Consider the following 20,177-nt stretch of genomic DNA (forward strand, 5'->3'; position numbering starts at 1 on the left):
ATGGTGCTGGTGATGGGAGAGGAGTCGATGCCAGCGGCACCGGTGGGCACAGGCTCCGATCATCCACTGGGCTGGGTTATCTTGGGATCTGCAGTACCGCTGACTGACTGTGGGTGGCATGTGTCTTCCAGCTGAAGTTGCCAGCATTCGGCTACAGCCAATGGGAAGACACCACACCCTTCTTAGTTCCCCTTCCTGTCACATGACCGCTGCCAGAGATAGTTCTGATTTCCTGGCTCCTGGTCCGCCCTATTCTGTTTTGTGATTCCTGTGTGCTGACTTCTGCGTGTTTTCTGACTACCCTTCTGCCTGCTGTTTTTGTACCTCGCTGCCCGATCCGGAATTGACCTCTGCTACGTTTTCTGATTACGTCCTTGCCTGCCGATTCTGTCCCTGTTCTGCTATTCCTGGTTTGACCCTGCTTGACGACTACTCTCATCGGACTGCAGCCTTCCACAGGTAGTGATCTCCAGGGCCTTGTGTAATTCCAAATCCCTGTATAGGGGTTAAAGGGTTTCAGGGTTCTGGGGGTCCTGCTTGGTGAGTGGCTTCCCTCTAGCCTGTCCATTATGTCCCATCTGAGTCTGTTGATCCAGGCAGGCGTTACAAGATCTCACACTGCGCAGTGCAAGCTGTGGCCGTCAGTCAGGCTCAGTGCGATAAAAGAAACTGTGGAAAAGAGAAGCGCAATAGGGTCTTATCCGAGTAATGTATAGGTGAAATAATGAATATCACTCACCCAGAGAGTTGTGAGAGTCACAACTACTATGCAGGCAAAAAATCCCGGCCAAAGGCAGCAGCACCCAAATTGGCTGATAACAGAGAATGGTGAAGTAGGGCTTGCACGGCCGCGCCAGTGACCACTCTGACCATAGAGAGTTAATGTTCCTTTATTTCATCTTTAGGTCAAGACCTAAAGACCTAAAGATGAAATAAAGGAACATTAACTCTCTATGGTCAGAGTGGTCACTGGCGCGGCCGTGCAAGCCCTACTTCACCATTCTCTGTAGTCAGGCTCAGTGGGCGGAGGTAAAACACTTGGACTCATCAGCTCATTTCATCCTATAGCTGGGCCCTTAAAATGTTCAACCTCGGAATCATAGTAAGTACACCAGGCTCACCAGTTCTAACAGATCTGTTTGATTAAGTATGCAGTTTGTATTAAGAAAGCTGGTGACAATGCTTTTTGAAATGTTTGAACCTAACTGCTATCCTGTGACAGTTCCTCAGTGTCCCTCCTCCCTGCTGCTGGTAAGATCTCACACTGCTCAGTACAAGCTGCGGCTGTCAGTCAGGCTGAGTATACAAAGAAAAAAAAACATTTGGACTCATCGTGAGCTCATTTCATCCTATAGCTGGACCCTTAAAATACTCAATGTAATATCAAGATCATAGTAAGTACACCAGCCTCATCAGGTCTAACAGATCTGTTTGAAAAAGTATGCCCTTTGTATTATAAAATCTGATGACAGAGCTGCTTTATTTCATATTTTAACACTAAACATTTACAATTTTATTGAAGGTAATGAGCATGGGATTGCATTGATGCCAAGGGAGCACATAATATACACGTATACGGTACATAGTCTTAGGGCTACATGAGCAGTTCTTCTCTATGACTTATTTTGACTTATGACATAGCTTAGAGCATCTTGACCCACATTATAAGAGGAGAGAACATGTACAAGATCTGAAATATGTTCTCCGCACAGTTCTAGATTAAAAATCTCTAGTTAATAGAAAAAAAAATCCAAAATCCCTGAAGCCTATTTGCGCAGAAAAGAAACTCTAATGAGGCTCCAGTTCGGTTATCACAGATCTGCCGTTCTTTAATTACGCGGATTTGCATAATATTAGAGCCCAATTTTTGTCTATTATGTTGTTTTCTTTCCTTTTTTTCCCTCCAGATTCACTTTCACAAAAGAATTAAATGACTTGGAGTCTCCTAATCAGTTTTCCTAGATGGAGTCTGGAGAATTCAATGCTTTGCGACCTTCCCTCTATACATTGTACTATTTTCTATGAAAGCAGAAAAGGTAATTGTGGCTTTCAATTACCCCAATTTTCTGCCAGCACTCGTAAATCACATTTATTATAGATGGTATTACTCGCACCATCTCACTGCGGTAACAGCTTTAATAAAAATAACATATCTAGAATGATTGGAAAATGATACGGCTCCCGGCGGAGTGCGACACTCCTGTGATTGTGGTCTTCTCCAAAGTTATGAAACTTTACAGGGCTTATACTACAATTTACTGATCTAAAACTCTGCTTATTGCATCAGATTTTATAGAATTTTTTCCATTATTTTTTTTTTTTTTTTTTAGGCCTTGTTCACACACTGCGTTTTTACCCGCCTTTTTTGCGTTTTTGCTGCTGAAATATCTTGAGAAAATGGTTGTAACCTTTCTGCAGACATTCCCCAGCAAAACCTATGGAAAAAAAAAATAGCTGTGCGCACACTGCGTTTTTTTCTAAAGAACATTCCTTCTGCAGAATTTCTTGAGAAAAAGAATGAGCAGGTCACTTCTTTTCTTCGGGTACCTGCATTTTTTGCCATAGATAATAGTAAAAAACCACAAGGTCTAACCTGCGGAAAAAACGCATCAAAAACGCGGTAAAAACGCATCAAAAACACTCAAACGCATTAAAAACGCATCAAAACGCATTAAAAACGCATTAAAAACGCACAAAAATGCATTAAAAACGCATCAAAAACACACAAAAACACGGTAAAACCGCATGCATTATTGGTGCCTTTTTGAATGCAAGTGTGCTAATCTTTCAGACTCTCAAGAAATGTCTTTAGAAAAATCCTTTTTCTAGTGTGAACAGAGCCTTAAACACAAAATGGTCTTTTATGGGGCCCAAGGGTCAAGGGGGCCTGGCAAAAGTAAGTCTCCTAAACCACTTCCATAATGACCTATTTATTGTCACAATGTCACATCAGCTCTTGCACTGCTGGAATCGCGCGCAGAGGTGAGTATAGGCTGTGTTTATTTTACCTGGGGGAAACATGTGGAATCAGAAGGGGCTGTCCTAGTAGTGGACAACCCCTTTAAAGGGAACCTGTCACCAGATTTGGGGCCTATAACCTGAGGCCACCTCCAGTGAGCTCTTATATACAGCATTCTAACATGCTGTATATAAGAGCCCAGGCCTCTGTGTAGAACATAAAAATCACTTTATAATACCCACCTAATGGTCGCACTGCGGTGGATTCTAGTCAGATGGGCATCTCCGTTGTCCGGGGCCAGCGCCTCCTCTTTCGGCCATCTTTGTCGTCCTTCTTCTGAAGCCTGGGTGCATGACGCGTCCTACGTCATCCACACTAGCCGGTCCTGTGAAGGTGCACTACAATACTTTGATCGAAGTGTACCTGTGCAGGACCTCAATGCCGGCGAGTGTGGATGACGTAGGACGCGCCATGTACCCCGCCTTCAGAAGGAGGACGACAAAAATGGCCAAAAGGGACAGCGCCGGCACCGGACAACGGAGACGCCCATCTGACTAGAATCCACCACAGTGCGACCATCAGGTGAGTATTATAAAGTGATTTTTACATTCTACACAGCGGCCTGGGCTCTTATATACAGCATGTTAGAATGCTGTATATAAGAGCCCACTGGTGGTGGCCGCAGCTTATAGGCCCCAATCTGCTGACAGGTTCCCTTTAACATTTCATCACTTCGGTTAAGGACTTGAACTTTGCACAAAACAAATTCAATAAAATCTTGGCCGGGTGCATCTCACATCACAACCACTAGGTGGCCACACTGAGACACGCATAGCATAGACTTCTCATGACAGAGTATCACAAAATCATATCTTTTTAAAAGCTGGTCATCTCGCTCTACACATCTTAGATAATAATGAGCCAAGAAGAAAAGGTAAGAAGAAGAACACATCAGTAGATGAAACTCTTGTAATATAAGATTAATAGAGAGTTACCCTCTCACAAAATTGGAAAAGGATAAGCATGTGATAAAATATAAAAGTAGCTATATTCACTGGCTATAACCCATCATTTCTCCAGCACAAGCTGCTGAATAGGAAACAATGATCTCCTGTTCTTCATTCAGTTTACCTCTGAGGCCTGTGATTGGCAGCAGCGGTCAGGTGACTGGACTGGGACAATATTTAAAACACATCACATGGATTCCATTTCTGACCGCTGCAGCCAATCAGAGGCCCCCCAGTGATTAAACACTAAAATAGGAAGTCATCACTTCCGGTCACGGCTTAGACTATTGGAAGACATGGATTCCCGCCTAATACTTTATCACATGCCCTGCCTTGGGAGAAATTCAGAAAACCCCTTTAAGACTGGATATTTGTCACCGAAATTACCTGCTATCTGTATTGATCCATCTTCTCCCAAAAGAATATTTCCAGCTTTTAAGTCCCTGAAAAAAAAAGTATTAAAAGGAATATTATTCTTCAATTCTCTTTATAAAAGATCCCAAAAATAGTAAATTAATTCAGTATTATTATCAAGAATTTTTACGTCTGCGACTTAGAAAGGAAATTAGATCAGGCTCTGTGGTCAGCTATTAAATCGGCATCATAATATTTATTTGCTATGAATAAAAAGTGGTCATTCAGAATGAAAGATAACAGCCCCAAGATACATCTCACATGGACTTTTAATCAGAATTTAAGTCCATGGTTTTGTTTCTTTGCAGAACATTTTGTACTAAAAATCACTGACATGAAAGCTGAAATCTAATCTTCCCTGAGTTATACCCGATATTGGATTTTCTTGCGGCTGATATTGTGAAAAGTGACGGAGGATGCTTGGAAAAATAAACAGCAAACTATTTTCAAGACAAAAAATAACATATTACATACATACACACGTGTGTGTATGTGTGTATGTGTGTATGTGTGTATGTGTGTGTGTGTGTGTGTATGTGTGTGTGTGTGTATGTATGTGTATGTGTATATATATATATATATATATATATATATGTATATATATATATACACATATGTACATACATACATACATACATACATACATACATACATACATATATACATATATACACACAGTTAGGTCCAGAAATATTTGGACAGTGACACAAGTTTTGTTATTTTAGCTGTTTACAAAAATATGTTCAGATATACAATTATATATATATAATATGGGCTGAAAGTGCACACTCCCAGCTGCAATATGAGCGTTTTCACATCCAAATCGGAGAAAGGGTTTAGGAATCATAGCTCTGTAATGCATAGCCTCCTCTTTTTCAAGGGACCAAAAGTAATTGGACAAGGGACTCTAAGGGCTGCAATTAACTCTGAAGGCGTCTCCCTCGTTAACCTGTAATCAATGAAGTAGTTAAAAGGTCTGGGGTTGATTACAGGTGTGTGGTTTTGCATTTGGAAGCTGTTGCTGTGACCAGACAACATGCGGTCTAAGGAACTCTCAATTGAGGTGAAGCAGAACATCCTGAGGCTGAAAAAAAGAAAAAAATCCATCAGAGAGATAGCAGACATGCTTGGAGTAGCAAAATCAACAGTCGGGTACATTCTGAGAAAAAAGGAATTGACTGGTGAGCTTGGGAACTCAAAAAGGCCTGGGCGTCCACGGATGACAACAGTGGTGGATGATCGCCGCATACTTTCTTTGGTGAAGAAGAACCCGTTCACAACATCAACTGAAGTCCAGAACACTCTCAGTGAAGTAGGTGTATCTGTCTCTAAGTCAACAGTAAAGAGAAGACTCCATGAAAGTAAATACAAAGGGTTCACATCTAGATGCAAACCATTCATCAATTCCAAAAATAGACAGGCCAGAGTTAAATTTGCTGAAAAACACCTCATGAAGCCAGCTCAGTTCTGGAAAAGTATTCTATGGACAGATGAGACAAAGATCAACCTGTACCAGAATGATGGGAAGAAAAATGTTTGGAGAAGAAAGGGAACGGCACATGATCCAAGGCACACCACATCCTCTGTAAAACATGGTGGAGGCAACGTGATGGCATGGGCATGCATGGCTTTCAATGGCACTGGGTCACTTGTGTTTCTTGATGACATAACAGCAGACAAGAGTAGCCGGATGAATTCTGAAGTGTACCGGGATATACTTTCAGCCCAGATTCAGCCAAATGCCGCAAAGTTGATCGGACGGCGCTTCATAGTACAGATGGACAATGACCCCAAGCATACAGCCAAAGCTACCCAGGAGTTCATGAGTGCAAAAAAGTGGAACATTCCGCAATGGCCAAGCCAAGTCAATCACCAGATCTTAACCCAATTGAGCATGCATTTCACTTGCTCAAATCCAGACTTAAGACGGAAAGACCCACAAACAAGCAAGACCTGAAGGCTGCGGCTGTAAAGGCCTGGCAAAGCATTAAGAAGGAAGAAACCCAGCGTTTGGTGATGTCCATGGGTTCCAGACTTAAGGCAGTGATTGCCTCCAAAGGATTCGCAACAAAATATTGAAAATAAAATTATTTTTTTTTGGGTTTGGTTTATTTGTCCAATTACTTTTGACCTCCTAAAATGTGGAGTGTTTGTAAAGAAATGTGTACAATTCCTACAATTTCTATCAGATATTTTTGTTCAAACCTTCAAATTAAACGTTACAATCTGCACTTGAATTCTGTTGTAGAGGTTTCATTTCAAATCCAATGTGGTGGCATGCAGAGCCCAACTCGCGAAAATTGTGTCACTGTCCAAATATTTCTGGACCTAACTATATATATATATATATATATATATTGTGTGACTGTCTGGAAAAATATTTTTAATCACAGCTTTCATGCGTCTTGGCTGCTTTCCACCAGTCTGTCACACTGCTTTTGGGTGATCTTATGCCACTCTTGGTGCACAAATGTAAGCAGCTCTTCTTTGTTTGTTGGCTTGTGACTATCCATCTTTCTCTTGCTTACATTCCAGAGGTTTTCAATGGGGTTCAGGTCTTCAGATTGGGCTGGCCATGACAGCGTTTTGATGTGGTGGTCCTTCAGCCACACACTGATTGACCTAGCTGTGTGGCATGGCACATTGTCCTTTTTAGCTTTGCCCAACAACTGGTCGTCTAATGGTTAGATGGAGATCTAGAGAAGCGTACAAGCCACAATGTCTTGCACGCACTGTGAAATTTGGTGGAGGATCGGTGATGATCTGGGGATACTTCAGCAAGGCTGGAATTAGGCAGATTAATCTTTGCGAAGGACGTATGAATCAAACTGCATACAAGGTTATTCTGGAAAAACAGTTGCTTCCTTCTGCTCAGCCAATATTCCCCAACTCTGTGGACTGTTTTTTCCAGCAGGACAATGCGCCATGCCACACAGCGAGGTCAATCAATATGTGGATGAAGGACCACCACATCAAAACCCTGTCATGGCCAGCCCAATCTCCAGACCTGAACCTCATTGAAAACTTCTTGAATTGTAATCAAGTGGAAGATGGAGAGTCACAAGCCATCAAACAAAGAAGAACTGCTGACATTTTTGTGCCAGGAGTGGCATAAGGTCACCCAAAACCAGTGTGACAGACTGGTGGAAAGCAGCCAAGACGCATGAAAGCTGGGATTAAAAATCATGGTTATTCCACAACATATTGATTTCTGAATCCTCCTGAGGTAAAACATTATTATTATTATTATTTATTTATAGAGCACCATTGATTCCATGGTGCTGTACATGAGAAGGGGGTTACATACAAAATACATGTACAAGTTACAGTAGACAGACTAGTACAGAGGGAAGAGGGCCCTGCCCTTGCGGGCTTACATTCTATAGGATTATGGGGAGGAGACAGTAGGTGGGGTGTAGGTGGGGCGGCAGCTCCGCACGGTGGTGGGGCGGCAGCTCCGCACGGTGGTGGGGCGGCAGCTCCGCACGGTGGTGGGGCGGCAGCTCCGCACGGTGGTGGGGCGGCAGCTCCGCACGGTGGTGGGGCGGCAGCTCCGCACGGTGGTGGGGCGGCAGCTCCGCACGGTGGTGGGGCAGTGAGGTCATTATTAGTATTGTTGTCTCTAAATGATTATGAACTTGGTTTTTTTTTGCATTATTTGACGTGTGAAAGCACTGTGCATTGTTTTGTTATTTTGACCATTTCTCATTTCCAGAAAATAACTACAAAATTGTTTGCTTGGAAATTCGGAGACGTTGTCAGTAGTTTATAGAATAAAAGAACAATTTACATTTTACTCAAAAATATAAAGAAAAAAAATCAGAAAAACTGACAATTGTGCAGGTCTCTTAATTTTTGCCAGAGCTGTATATATACAGTATCTATATATGTATATATATACAGTACAGACCAAAAGTGTGGACACACCTTTTCATCTCTAGAACAACTGTTAAGAGAAGACTTTGTGCAGCAGCCTTCATGGTAAAATAGCTGCTAGGAAACCACTGCTAAGGACAAGCAACAAGCAGAAGAGACTTGTTTGGGCTAAAGAACACAAGGAATGGACATTAGACCAGTGGAAATCTGTGCTTTGGTCTGATGAGTCCAAATTTGAGATCTTTGGATCCAACCACCGTGTCTTTGTAGAAAAGGTGAACGGATGGACTCTACATGGCTGGTTCCCACCGTGAAGCATGGAGGAGGAGGTGTGACGGTGTGGGGGTGCTTTGCTGGTGACACTGTTGGGGATTTATTCAAAATTGAAGTCATATAGAACCAACATGGCTACCCCAGCATCTTGCAGCGGCGTGCTATTCCATCCGGTTTGCGTTTAGTTGAACCATCATTTTATTTTTGAACAGGACAATGACCCCAAACACACTTCCAGGCTGTGTAAGGGCTATTTGACTAAGAAGGAGAGTGATGGGGTGCTACGCCAGATGACCTGGTCTCCACAGTCACCAGACCTGAACCCAATCGAGATGGTTTGGGGTGAGCTGGACCGCAGAGTGAAGGCAAAAGGGCCAACAAGTGCTAAGAATCTCTGGGAACTCCTTCAAGACTGTTGGAAGACCATTTCTGGTGACTACTTCTTGAAGCTCATCAAGAGAATGCCAAGAGCGTGCAAAGCAGTAATCAAAGCAAAAGGTGGCTACTTTGAAGAACTTATAATATAAGACATATTTTCAGTTGTTTCACACTTTTTCAAGTATTTCATTCGACATGTTTTAATTCATAGTTTTGATGTCGTCAATGTGAATCTGCTATTTTCAGAGTCCTGAAAATAAAGAAAACTCTTTGAATGAGAAGGTGTGTCCAATCTTTTGCTCTGTATCGAGATATATATATATATATATAACCTTCAACATATTGTAGTGCTTGAAAAATCGTTCAAATCCAAAAAACATGGTGCTGATCTTCAAATATATTATATCAGAAGAAATTTTATTCGGCTACTATAAAATATTACATAAAATATTACAACGCGTTTCGGCTAAAAATCTTAAAAAAAAATAGCCTTCTTCAGGTAAAATAACATGTTATTTTACCTGAAGAAGGCTATCTGTTTTAAGATTTTAAGCCGAAATGCGTTGTAATATTTTATAGTAGCCGAATAAAATTTCTTCTGATATAATATATTTGGGGATCAGCGCCACGTTTTTTGGATTTAAAGGATTTTTCAAGCACTTCAATTTACCGATTTCCTGTGGAGGTGATTCACAGTGTATCAAATCCTAGTGAGCAGCAGATCAGCACAGAGATTGTGGAGATTGATCCTAAAGAGATCTATGGGTTTGACCTAACTTGAAACAAGGTGAGTGCAATTTATGCACATTTCTTAATCCTTTTTTATGCTTGAACTACTTGATATTTATTTACTTGATTGATTTTTTATTTACTTGAACTACTACATTTTGAGTGGCGCCGCTTGTGTCCCTTTTTATTTTAAACCCCTCAAGGTTTACCCTCGTATTAACCTTCAACATATGTTATATAAAACGTTCCCCTTCTCTGAAGGCCCTATCACCTACCTATGAATCTGCCCATTCCTGTGTAGATAGTCTAATCCTTCGAGGACTTCTTTGAGAATAGTTGCGATGATCAGTTCTTCTAGCACGCCGTTTTTATGTTCACCGCTGTTGACCACATGTTTGATAATGTCCAACATGGAACCTGAAACAAAATAAAACCATCAACCCACTGATGTTAATGTTTTTCAGTATCCACATCAGGACAGAATTTTCAACAGTTCAGTACCACAAAGGCACGACTCCAGGCAAAGCTTATATACTTTGTTATGCCCATTGTGGGGTCTAAGGGGGCAATAAATGACCCAAGGAATAGTGAAGAGTAGAAGTAAGTGAATCGATTCATAACAAATAATAACTCTCCTAAAATTATGAATTTAATAAAATAATTTTTGGAGGTTTGATTCACACGATTGCAGCAAATTGATGGCCTGTCAGCCGCTATTTTACTGAATTCGTCTGAGGGCCAGAAGGGGTTTAAAAATTTAATAAAAGATTTTACTTACCTGCCCTAGACCCGACTCTTGCCCGTTCTGCCTCTGAAGTTGCCCACAAAGATCTCCACTAGCTTCCTTTAATCTTAGGAGCTTCTGGCGCTGACTAGTCCTCAATGCCGTGTGTTGCAGCCCTCAAGACAGTGTGACGCCTAGTCAGCACCAGAGGATCCGAAGAGGGCGCACGCGGAGGACTGGGTATTAAACTGTGGCAGCAGGACAGGTAAGTATAATTTTTTTTATTATTTTTAGCCTCCACTATTTTTTACCCCTTACTGACCAGAGACCTCAAAGCTTAATGACCATATTTTCATCATGGGCAAACGTAAGAAAAGTTGCCCAAAACAAATATTGGGTGGTTCATATATCTCACAGTTAGTAAAGACAATACCAATTAGCACTGAATAAAACCACCCATATCTCTGGAACTGTATGGTGGATTTAAAAAAAAATAAAAAACGGAAAACAGAGAGGAAAAGTGGGAAAAAAATACGAGAAAAAACTAGCCACTTTTGACCTAGTGACAGGTACTCTTTAAGACATCACCTAATGAATTGTGACTCCTAATTCAACAGCTTCACAAATTTATACTATACTGACCTAAGTAAAAGCTTCCAGCACTTAAAGAAGTCGTCCCACAATTAGAAATGTATCACCCATCGACATTTCAGCATAAAATGATCCATAGGGGTTCCAACATACTTATCAGCTATCCTGCATATAGGTGATAAGCTGTAAATGTAGAACAATCCATGCAATTTGTTCTTGTTAATGTTCTATAAATCTTAAAGGGAACCAACCACCAGGATTTTCCTATATAAACTAAAGCCAGTGCTTCACTGGTGCTATCATGCTGATTCTATACATACCTTTAGTTGTGAGGTCGGATGTATACTTTCTGAAATATAGGCAAGTAAAGTCTGTGAAATGCACTATAAGGCTCTGTGCGCACTAGTGCGTTTTACCCGCGGATTTACCCGCGGATTTGCCACGGAAATTTCTTGAGAAATGTCTGCAATCTTTGTGCAGACATTTCCCAGCAAATTCTATGAGAAAAAAAAATAGCTGTGCGCACTGGTGCGGATTTTTCTCAAGAAATTTCCTTGAGAAGAATTTCTCGAGAAAATTTCTTGAGAAAATGAGCACGTCAATTCTTTTCCGCAGGTACCCTGCGGATTTCGGCAGTACAGCCTGCAAAATCCGCAGGGAACCACCCGCGGGAAAATCGCGGCAAATTCGCGGCTATTCCGCTGCAAATCCGCGGCAAATCCGCATGCGGATTTGGTGCGGATTTTTTCCGGAGGTCCGGAAATCTTTCACTCCCAGAAGTTTCTCAAGAAATTTTCTTGAGAAACTTCACATTTCTAGTGCGCACATAGCCTTATTTGATGAGAGGTGCAACAGAATAGCTAATAGGTGGGTCGGGTTTTGCTAGTTATTCCCGCCCCCGTCTGCCTGCCTATCCTTCCTCTTATCTGCCTGTTATTACAGGGTGAAGGAGGACGGACAGGGGGAAGGAAGGACAGGCACCTCCGTTGCACCTTTCTTCAAGTAACAGTGCATTTCACAAACTTTACTTGCCTGTATTTCAGAAAGTATACATCCGATATCATAACTAAAGGTATGTATAGAATCAGCATGATAGTGCCAGTATAGCACTGGCTTTAGTTTATATAGGAAAATCCTGGTGGTTGGTCCTTTTCAAGTGATACAGAATGGTGAAATATATATTTTTTACATATAAAATCGGTAGCAAGAGTATAAGACGGGAGGGATCCTATTACAGTGGAACCTCGGTTTACGAGTAACCTGATGTGCGAGTATTTTGCTATACGAGCTAAGCTTGCTGTACATTTGTAACTCAGTTTACGAGCAATGCTTTGCTGTACGAGCAAATACTCACCGCACACACTTCCGGTTCCGTACTTTCAACGCGCTCTAACCCGCTCTTGCAGTCCACACAAACACACACAAACACACATTATTCTCATGTTACCTTCCGTTCCATCGCTGGCCTCCTGTTTCATGTAGTTCACCAGTACAGAATGTGTATCGGGTAACCAACGCGACAATAGAGGAACTCCCGCTTTTAGCCGCTTCTCAAAGGCAGCGCGCTGACCAATCAGAGGCAAGCGGCTCCTGCCTTTGACATCAGCGATCTGGCAGTGGAAGATCCTCCATCATCGCAATGGTTACTCGATACACATCCTGTACCGGCAAACTACAAGAAGCGGGAGGCAGACGATGGAACAGAAGGTAAGGTAAGCATAATACGTGTGTGCGTGCGTGTTTGTGCATGTTTGTAATAGCACAAAAGGGGACCAGGATGGGACATTGAACAAGTTGTGGAACCAATTGTCTGAGCTTGCATTATTTCCTATGAGAAATCTTGCTTTGCCAGACGAGTAACTTGGTTTACAAGCACACTCCCAGAACGGATTGTTCTCGTAAACCAAGGTTCCACTGTAGTTTATTTACTAACTTTTGAGACTTTCTTGCATAAAATGAATTATGGTACTTTTTTTCATTCTCAAATATCTTATCCCCCAAAAGAGGGACTCTCCTTGGGACCCTCTTGTAGTCACCCAATAGCAGTATTTTTTGCTCTAAATATCCACATGTAAAATTACATTTCCCCTGTAGCAGTACTGTGCTTGAAAGCACGGAGGGAAGGGACTCTATAGGCGACCACGTGCCAAAGACGTTAGCCCCATATGGGAACTAATATGATCAAAAACGAAGGGAGGAAATGTATGGAGCACCAGACATTTTCATTTTTGGGACATAATACAGCTTACTTTTAGTAAAATGAATCGGTTCAGACATATGTGTTTCCCCGGATCTCGACAGTTTCAGTACAAAAGAAAAGAACAAATTCTCATAGGTGGCTCCAATCCATTAAAAAGAACACATAAAAACCAGTTCTTGGAACTGGAAAATGATATTATAAAACATAAGGTTAGTACATTAGTCCATAATCTGGTATAAAAATAAAATGCATCCAATGCGCTAAAACAACAGACCATTGTGTAACCACAAAATACCTAATCCCTCCAAAGTGCTTTCTAAATATTTTTCTTGGCCGGGCGAAGTCTTCCAACCAGTTTAATTTTGACACGTTATCAAGTTTACTCATTGACGAGTAGAGTAAAAATTATTAAATCCACTACAGTAAATCTGACTGTAAAGCTTCGGCTAATTACTTTAGGCTCCAAACTCTCATACTGCTATGTTTTATCATATAGGAGACTCTCATCACTCCCATTATTAGCCGTCACCGTGGTCAGTTTATGAGCACCCGCTGATCCCGCGCCATTGATTTTAAGCTCCCATAACAGTCAACATAAAAGCTAAAGTCACTTATTGTGTATTTTTTAACATTATAGGGAATCTGTCAGCAGGTTTTTGCTATGTAATCTGAGATGCACCACGATGTCGGGCCGGAGACCCTGATTCCAGGGATGTATCACTTACTAAGCTGTTTCAATATAAACAGTATTTTTTCAGCAGATTATTACTACAGGCCTAGATTTGTTGTGACTCCTTGCTCATCCACACTCCCACCACTGATTAGCAGCACTAGGGGAGTGATAGTTATGTGTTGTGATTAGCCCACAATGGGAGGGGTTAGTTGATAGGGAAAGAGATGGTTCGTTCTTGAAAAGTTAATGAAGACCCGGTAAGTGACAGATACGGACATACAGTCTTCAACGAGGTCGTATTCAGTGAGTGATTGTCACGCTAGGTACAGGGAAGTACCAGGTGCACAGCAAAAGGGAAGGGAAAACCTGTGTCTAGGGAAAGGGAAGATGGTGACCCCTGACTAACCAACTGCTGGTCCTAGGTTCCAAGCACTGACCTTCTATAGCCAGAAATCACATGACTGTCACCCATGACAGTGACTTGTGGCAAACAGAGGAAGGAAACCGGAATGGAGATAGAATGGATTCTAAGTGTTGAGCAAGACTCAGTGAAAGAACAATGTTGAGGCTAGAGATCGACCCTTAAATAGAGCGACCCCCCAATAGGAGTTGAAGTACAGGACTCTAGTGGCCAGGCCCCTAACCATCAAGGTAACAGGTTAATATTAAGTGTCATGTGAACGAGGTTGGCTTACCCTGAAAGGTTCTCTTCAAGTGTCCAAGAGCACAAGATTCTGCTCTGGCACTAGTGGCTACACCCTGGCCCCCTCCTCTATGAGGAGAAGAGACGTGGATACGGAAGAGTGTGGGAGAACAACGCTCAACCCTGGCCAAGGTGATAGGACCTCTACGAGGAGATTTGACATGGAGCCTCTGGAAGTGAAAATGACCGTCACGAGTTGGACTGTAGTGTTAGGCTGGGTTGTGTTGAAACTCACAGGACCAGTAAGATTGGAAACAATCCAGTGGGAACTGAGAAAGTGTCTTGATATGCCTTGCACAATTGAAACGTGTTGGAAGATAGGCGCTCACCATCTGATGTATGAAGTTGTTGATGAAAACAAACCGTTGAGTAAAGTACAACAACAAACGAGGTAGAGGAAAGCTTGACACACCCAATGGAATAGGTCACCACACATCTACGGAGTGCAACGATGAAAAGTCCGCCAGATGGACTATAACTTGAATAGAAGGAAGAAGTATCGGCACATCCAGCGTAAAATAAATTCTCTCTTTATTTTCATATGGTATTAAAAGTCCATCCATATTTTGAAGAGCCGATGTGCCGATACTTCTTCCTTCTATTCACATTGAGTAAAGTATCGCTGTTGGAAACAGACTGGTGGTCTCCTTGTGGAAACAAGTCATCATTTATTCCTGGCCAGCCAAGGTCAGCGGCAATATGATGCCTACACAGGCGAATGGCCCACACGACACCAGTCCACACTCCCAGACAGCATCAGCTTTTTCACGTAGCGTGTCAGGGAATCCTGAGTCAATCCTTTACCCATGACTACCTCCGCGTGACACTCTAAGCTTATACTGACTAAAGGGTACTTTGCACGTTGCGACATCGCTACTGCGATATCGTCGGGGTCAAAACGAAAGTCACACACATCCGTCGTAACGTGTAAAGCCTAGATGCGAATAGGAGATACAACGTTGTTCCTCGTTCCTGCGGCAGCACACATCTCCTTACCTGCCTCCACCGGCTATGCGGAAGGAAGGAGGTGGGCGGGATATTTAGGTCCCGCTCATCTCCGCCCCTCCGCTTCTATTGGCCGCCTGCCGTGTGATGTCGCTGTGACGCCGCACGACCCGCGCCCTTAGGAAGGAGGCGGGTTGCCGGCCAGAGCGACGTCGCAGGGCAGGTAAGTGCGCGTGAAGCTGCCGTAGCGATAATGTTCGCTACGGCAGTTATCACAAGATATCGCATTTGCGACGGGGGCGGGGACTATCGCGCTCGGCATTGCTAGCATCGATGTCGCAGCGTGCAAAGTACCCCCAAGAGTGCACTAAAGCTAAACAGATCATAAGCTAAGCGTTTCTAAAATGGCAGCACCTATATGGTATTTGCGATAGGTAAAGAACATTCTGAAATGGATTTTATCAGGCTGTCACCTGATTTTATTTTCAGTTCCCATTAACTCAAGGATAAAGTCCTAATATGCATGTGATAAATAACGAGCAATTCCTATATCTTTCTGTCTGGAATGTTCAGATGAATATAACTCCAGATCATTACATTCAATTGCAATACAATGATGCTAAAAGTCACAGATAACATACATATAAATATAAACACGTTACCTCCACTTAGCAATTTCATAACCAACCACAGCTCTTCCTTCACCACAAAAGAGGTATAATATGTAACGACATTGGGGTGACTGCACTGACTCATGGCTTGTATTTCTTTCTGAAAAGACAAAGAGATAAAGAACATTGGGGCAGCACTAAAATATACAATTATTATACTGCTATAGATCATATTTATATTACCTTCAAAGTATTTCTTGTGTTAAATATATTTTTAGTTGGTGTAAATGTCGCTGTTCTCCTGAATTCGACAATGTTTTTCTTTTGTTTCTGTGTCTCTCAATTCCTGAGATATGGCCTCCTCTTTTTCCCATATGATAATTGGGCGTGGTCATTGAGATGACGCCCCCTGAGAAGACTTGAGACCTCCTTGGTTAACAAGTCTACATTTACATACAGTGTAGAGATTGTCCTAGCTCAGGAATGGAGAGGCGCAGGAACAAAAGAAAAACATTGCCAGATTCAGGAGAACAATAGAATTTACACCTGGTTAAAAAAAATACCTATTTATAGCAAGTGACGAGGCCCTTTAAGGCAACAGAAGTGCAAAGGTCAATGACATCATACTAATAGCACAATGATGTAGTGATGATAGAATGGGCAAGCTGTCAAATTAATACCTTATTATGAGTCTATACTGTATAGGTGCAGCTAAACTTGAATTATGTCTTTACTCATCTGGTTTATTCATATGTTAAATACTGTAGATTTAGCTTTTTTTTATCTAACATTGCTTAACATGATGTTTTATGTTTGAACGTGGCCCTCAAAAAAAGATGCCCATACACCGAAGATAACAGTTGGCCAAATGAGCAATTGGTTGCCATCTACCTGTCACGCTCCCCGGGTCCTCTGCTCCGCTTCCCGGCTCACCTGCCACGCTCCCCGCTCTCCAGCCTCCATCGCCCGCGCTTCCCAGGCCTCCTGGTCCCCGCTCCCGGCGCCCGTCGGCTTCCCAGCCCCAGCCCGGCTCTGCTGCGTCCTCCTCTCAGCTTCCTGCCCTGGCTTCTGGCACCCGGGCCGCGCGCATGCGCATTAGGGCGCGCGCGCGGTCACTGACCCTTTCTTAAAGGGCCAGTGTCCACTGACAGGAAATGAAGCACACAGGTACGGGGTATAAAGGGGTGCAATGTCCAAGGGGGCGGGGCCTGATCTTCGTGTTTCCCAAGCTAGGAGTCAGGTCTCCTTGTGTCTCTGTGCCATACTCACGTATCTCTCTTCTAGAGCCGATCCTGCCTCGCCATCCGGTCCTGCCGCATCCCGCACTCCGAACGCTGCCTATCTGCCATCCTGACAGTCCGTACCTTCTCTGACCCCTGTGGTGACCCGTCATCTCGCTCCAACGGTTCCGGACTCCGCCTGACATCATCTCGGCTTCCGAACCTGAGCTCCGTCACCCGGACTACCATCAGTGACTCCGTGGTCCCAGGGACTTCTCTATTATACTCTTGTGCACGGACTGCCCTGCTACCTGTAGTGCTCCAGCTACCGGACCCCTTACCATCATCTAGGAGTTCGGCCCAGTGGATCCACCTCCTGGGTCTGCCCTTCCACCTGGCCCTAACACTACCTCTCCCACCTTCTCCATACACATGAGCATTCAGTTCTGCAGAGCATGCATAGTTTTTAATTGGAAGGGTAGAGAAAGCTGCCAGAACAGATACCTGTAGATGCAGATTATATCCTGTGGAATTAGAAATATCTTCTGAAGGCATCCCATGCTCTTTACATGCCAATCTCATTGATTTTGGCACATTTCACTGACATTCATCTAACATGTATGGGGGCCGTAGTAATAGGTTGGTAACCTGTTATGTATAGAATAATGTAGGATAACAGGTACTGGGCCTACTATGGACCACCTAGTTTGTCTAGGATTAAGTCACTTAGCCAATTTGAGGTACAGAAGATTTCTATGATCGGTAATCACAGTGACATGGTGAACAGCCCCACTAAAAAATGACGCCATTCCTCAAATGCCAGTATAATGTCCAACAGTTTCCTATTGTCTATGTCATAGGTCCTTTCGGCTGGCAATAACTTCTTTGAGAAAAAGGCGCATGGATGCCAATTACTAGGAGGCAGTCCTTGAGACAACACAGCCCCAACCCCCACCTCGGAAGCATCAATATTAACAATAAATGGCTGTGAGACATTGGGTTGGACGAGCACAGGTGCCGTAGTAAAGCATCTCTTCAAAGAAGAGAATGCCCAGTGGGCAAGGTCAGACCGCCTCGAAAAGTCAGTACTTTTCTTAATCATATCCGTGACAATTGAAGAGAAGTTCTGAATTACATAATGATCAGATTAAGACTGGCTCACCAGAGAAACAAGGGATCCTCTATGAGGCAAAATCTCTGGCAGAATAATAGCCCCCATGGTACAATTTGAAAAAAGCTCCATTTGAGACAAGCTTCGCAGCCAAGCACTTGTCACTAGCATCCATTTCTTACAAAAAGACTGATGGCACATCCTACCTTTCTATTGTGAACAGGTGCAAACTGAACACGAAACATAGTAACAAAAAGGAGACAGTTGCACTCTGTAGTGCTAAGCTTTGTAGAAAAATGAATATGGGAATATAGACATGCATTACTGCTATGAAAACCATGCAAAAATTGAGCTGCTCAGCACACAAAAATGGCCAGTTTTATGTGAGCCCAACAGCCAGTGGCAAGGCGCCATCTTTTGTTGGGTCACACCTTCTGATTGAGCACTCCTGCTCTTCAGCTTTAGGCTAATTTAATTCTCCATTTGCAAGGTCCTACCCTCCAATAAATTGTAGATTTTTTTTAACCCAAAGAGAGACATTAGTTTGATAGGGACCCAACAAAAAGAGGTTTGCCTTGCTGTTGGCTGTTGGGCTCACATAAAACTGGCCAATTTTGTGTGCTAAGTATCTAAAATTTTCCATGTTTTTCACACCAGTAATGCATGTCTACATTCCCATATTCATTGTTCCACATATCTTAGCACTACAGAGTGTAGGTGTCTCCTTTTTGTTAGCATCCATTTCTTACCAGTTGATTCTCAAATAAACTATGAAAGGTCTTATGTGCTCAATGATAGAAACAATATTCACGATCCAATTAAAAATGGACTTGATTGTTTTTTGTGTAGGTCCGTCCATAGAAATTCAATCTGTTACATGGCCAAGGGGCTTTAAATAAGGCCACTGAAATTAATGTGTAATAAAAATGTTACAAAGTTTATAAATAGGAGTATATAAGCATTTAATCTAAATTATCTTTTGGAAATAGAGATGTCGGAAACTTGAATGTTTGAAATTCGAATTCACCAACTTTGGTAAATGTGTAAGAAAAAAAAAAGTTACATTTATGGCAAAATTGAATTGCCACAAAATACAAATACTCCAATTTCAGTGAAAAGACGTGTATAACACTCTGAGGTTTCCTAGGACTGTACTATGCCATTTTCAAGCGCTTTATTACAAATATAGCCTTAGTAATGTGAAAATGACCTCCACATGGGTAATGTCACGGGTGTGTCATTGTGACAGACAGTCATGTGGTTTCTGGCCATAGAAGGTCACAACGTTTGGCTGTGCAGAATGTTCCCTGACTTTCTAATCTGCCTGCTGTCAGTATTCATTGGTATAGGTAGCTTTCCTGCTGGATTAATCTCTCCCCTTTTGGACCCAGCAGGAGCTCGCCTTACACCCAGCTACTGATGATCAGCATTCTCTTGGTGTTTAAAAACACCTTCCTTCCTTGGACTGGTGCTGGTGATATTTTTCAGTTCATTCAAGCCTTGGTTGCAAGCAGGTGGCTTGTACTCCTCTGTGGTATCGTTGCTGAAAACTTTGCTGAACTTCTACTTGAGTCATCTGTAGATAAGTAGTTCATGCTTTTCCTCCTGTGTGTCCTCCTTGTGTCTTCTGTAGCGTTTAGTGGGGTTGATGAAGAGCTCATCCCACCCCTATTTATGGCCCAGCACTAAGGATACCTAGGGTGAGGTATCCGATTCAGCGCATAGGTGCGGAACATATATAGGTTGGTGAGAGACCCCAGAGA

The 20,177-nt window shown here is 42.6% G+C and overlaps 1 protein-coding gene across 2 annotated transcripts in view; it reads right to left on the reverse strand.

Annotated features, from left to right (window-relative positions):
• Nucleotides 1-20,177, reverse strand: part of STK39 (serine/threonine kinase 39) — a 511,018-nt gene that overhangs the window by 356,163 nt on the left and 134,678 nt on the right. For both annotated transcript variants that reach the window (XM_075318852.1, XM_075318853.1), the window contains exons 3-5: nt 16,135-16,243; nt 9,912-10,053; nt 4,354-4,409 (exon numbers count right to left, since the gene is read on the reverse strand). In XM_075318852.1, the coding sequence (XP_075174967.1) occupies nt 4,354-4,409; nt 9,912-10,053; nt 16,135-16,243 (307 nt within the window). The remainder of the gene's footprint in view (nt 1-4,353; nt 4,410-9,911; nt 10,054-16,134; nt 16,244-20,177) is intronic.

This window comes from Anomaloglossus baeobatrachus, chromosome 7 (genome assembly GCF_048569485.1).
Source record: "Anomaloglossus baeobatrachus isolate aAnoBae1 chromosome 7, aAnoBae1.hap1, whole genome shotgun sequence".
NCBI lineage: Eukaryota > Metazoa > Chordata > Amphibia > Anura > Aromobatidae > Anomaloglossus > Anomaloglossus baeobatrachus.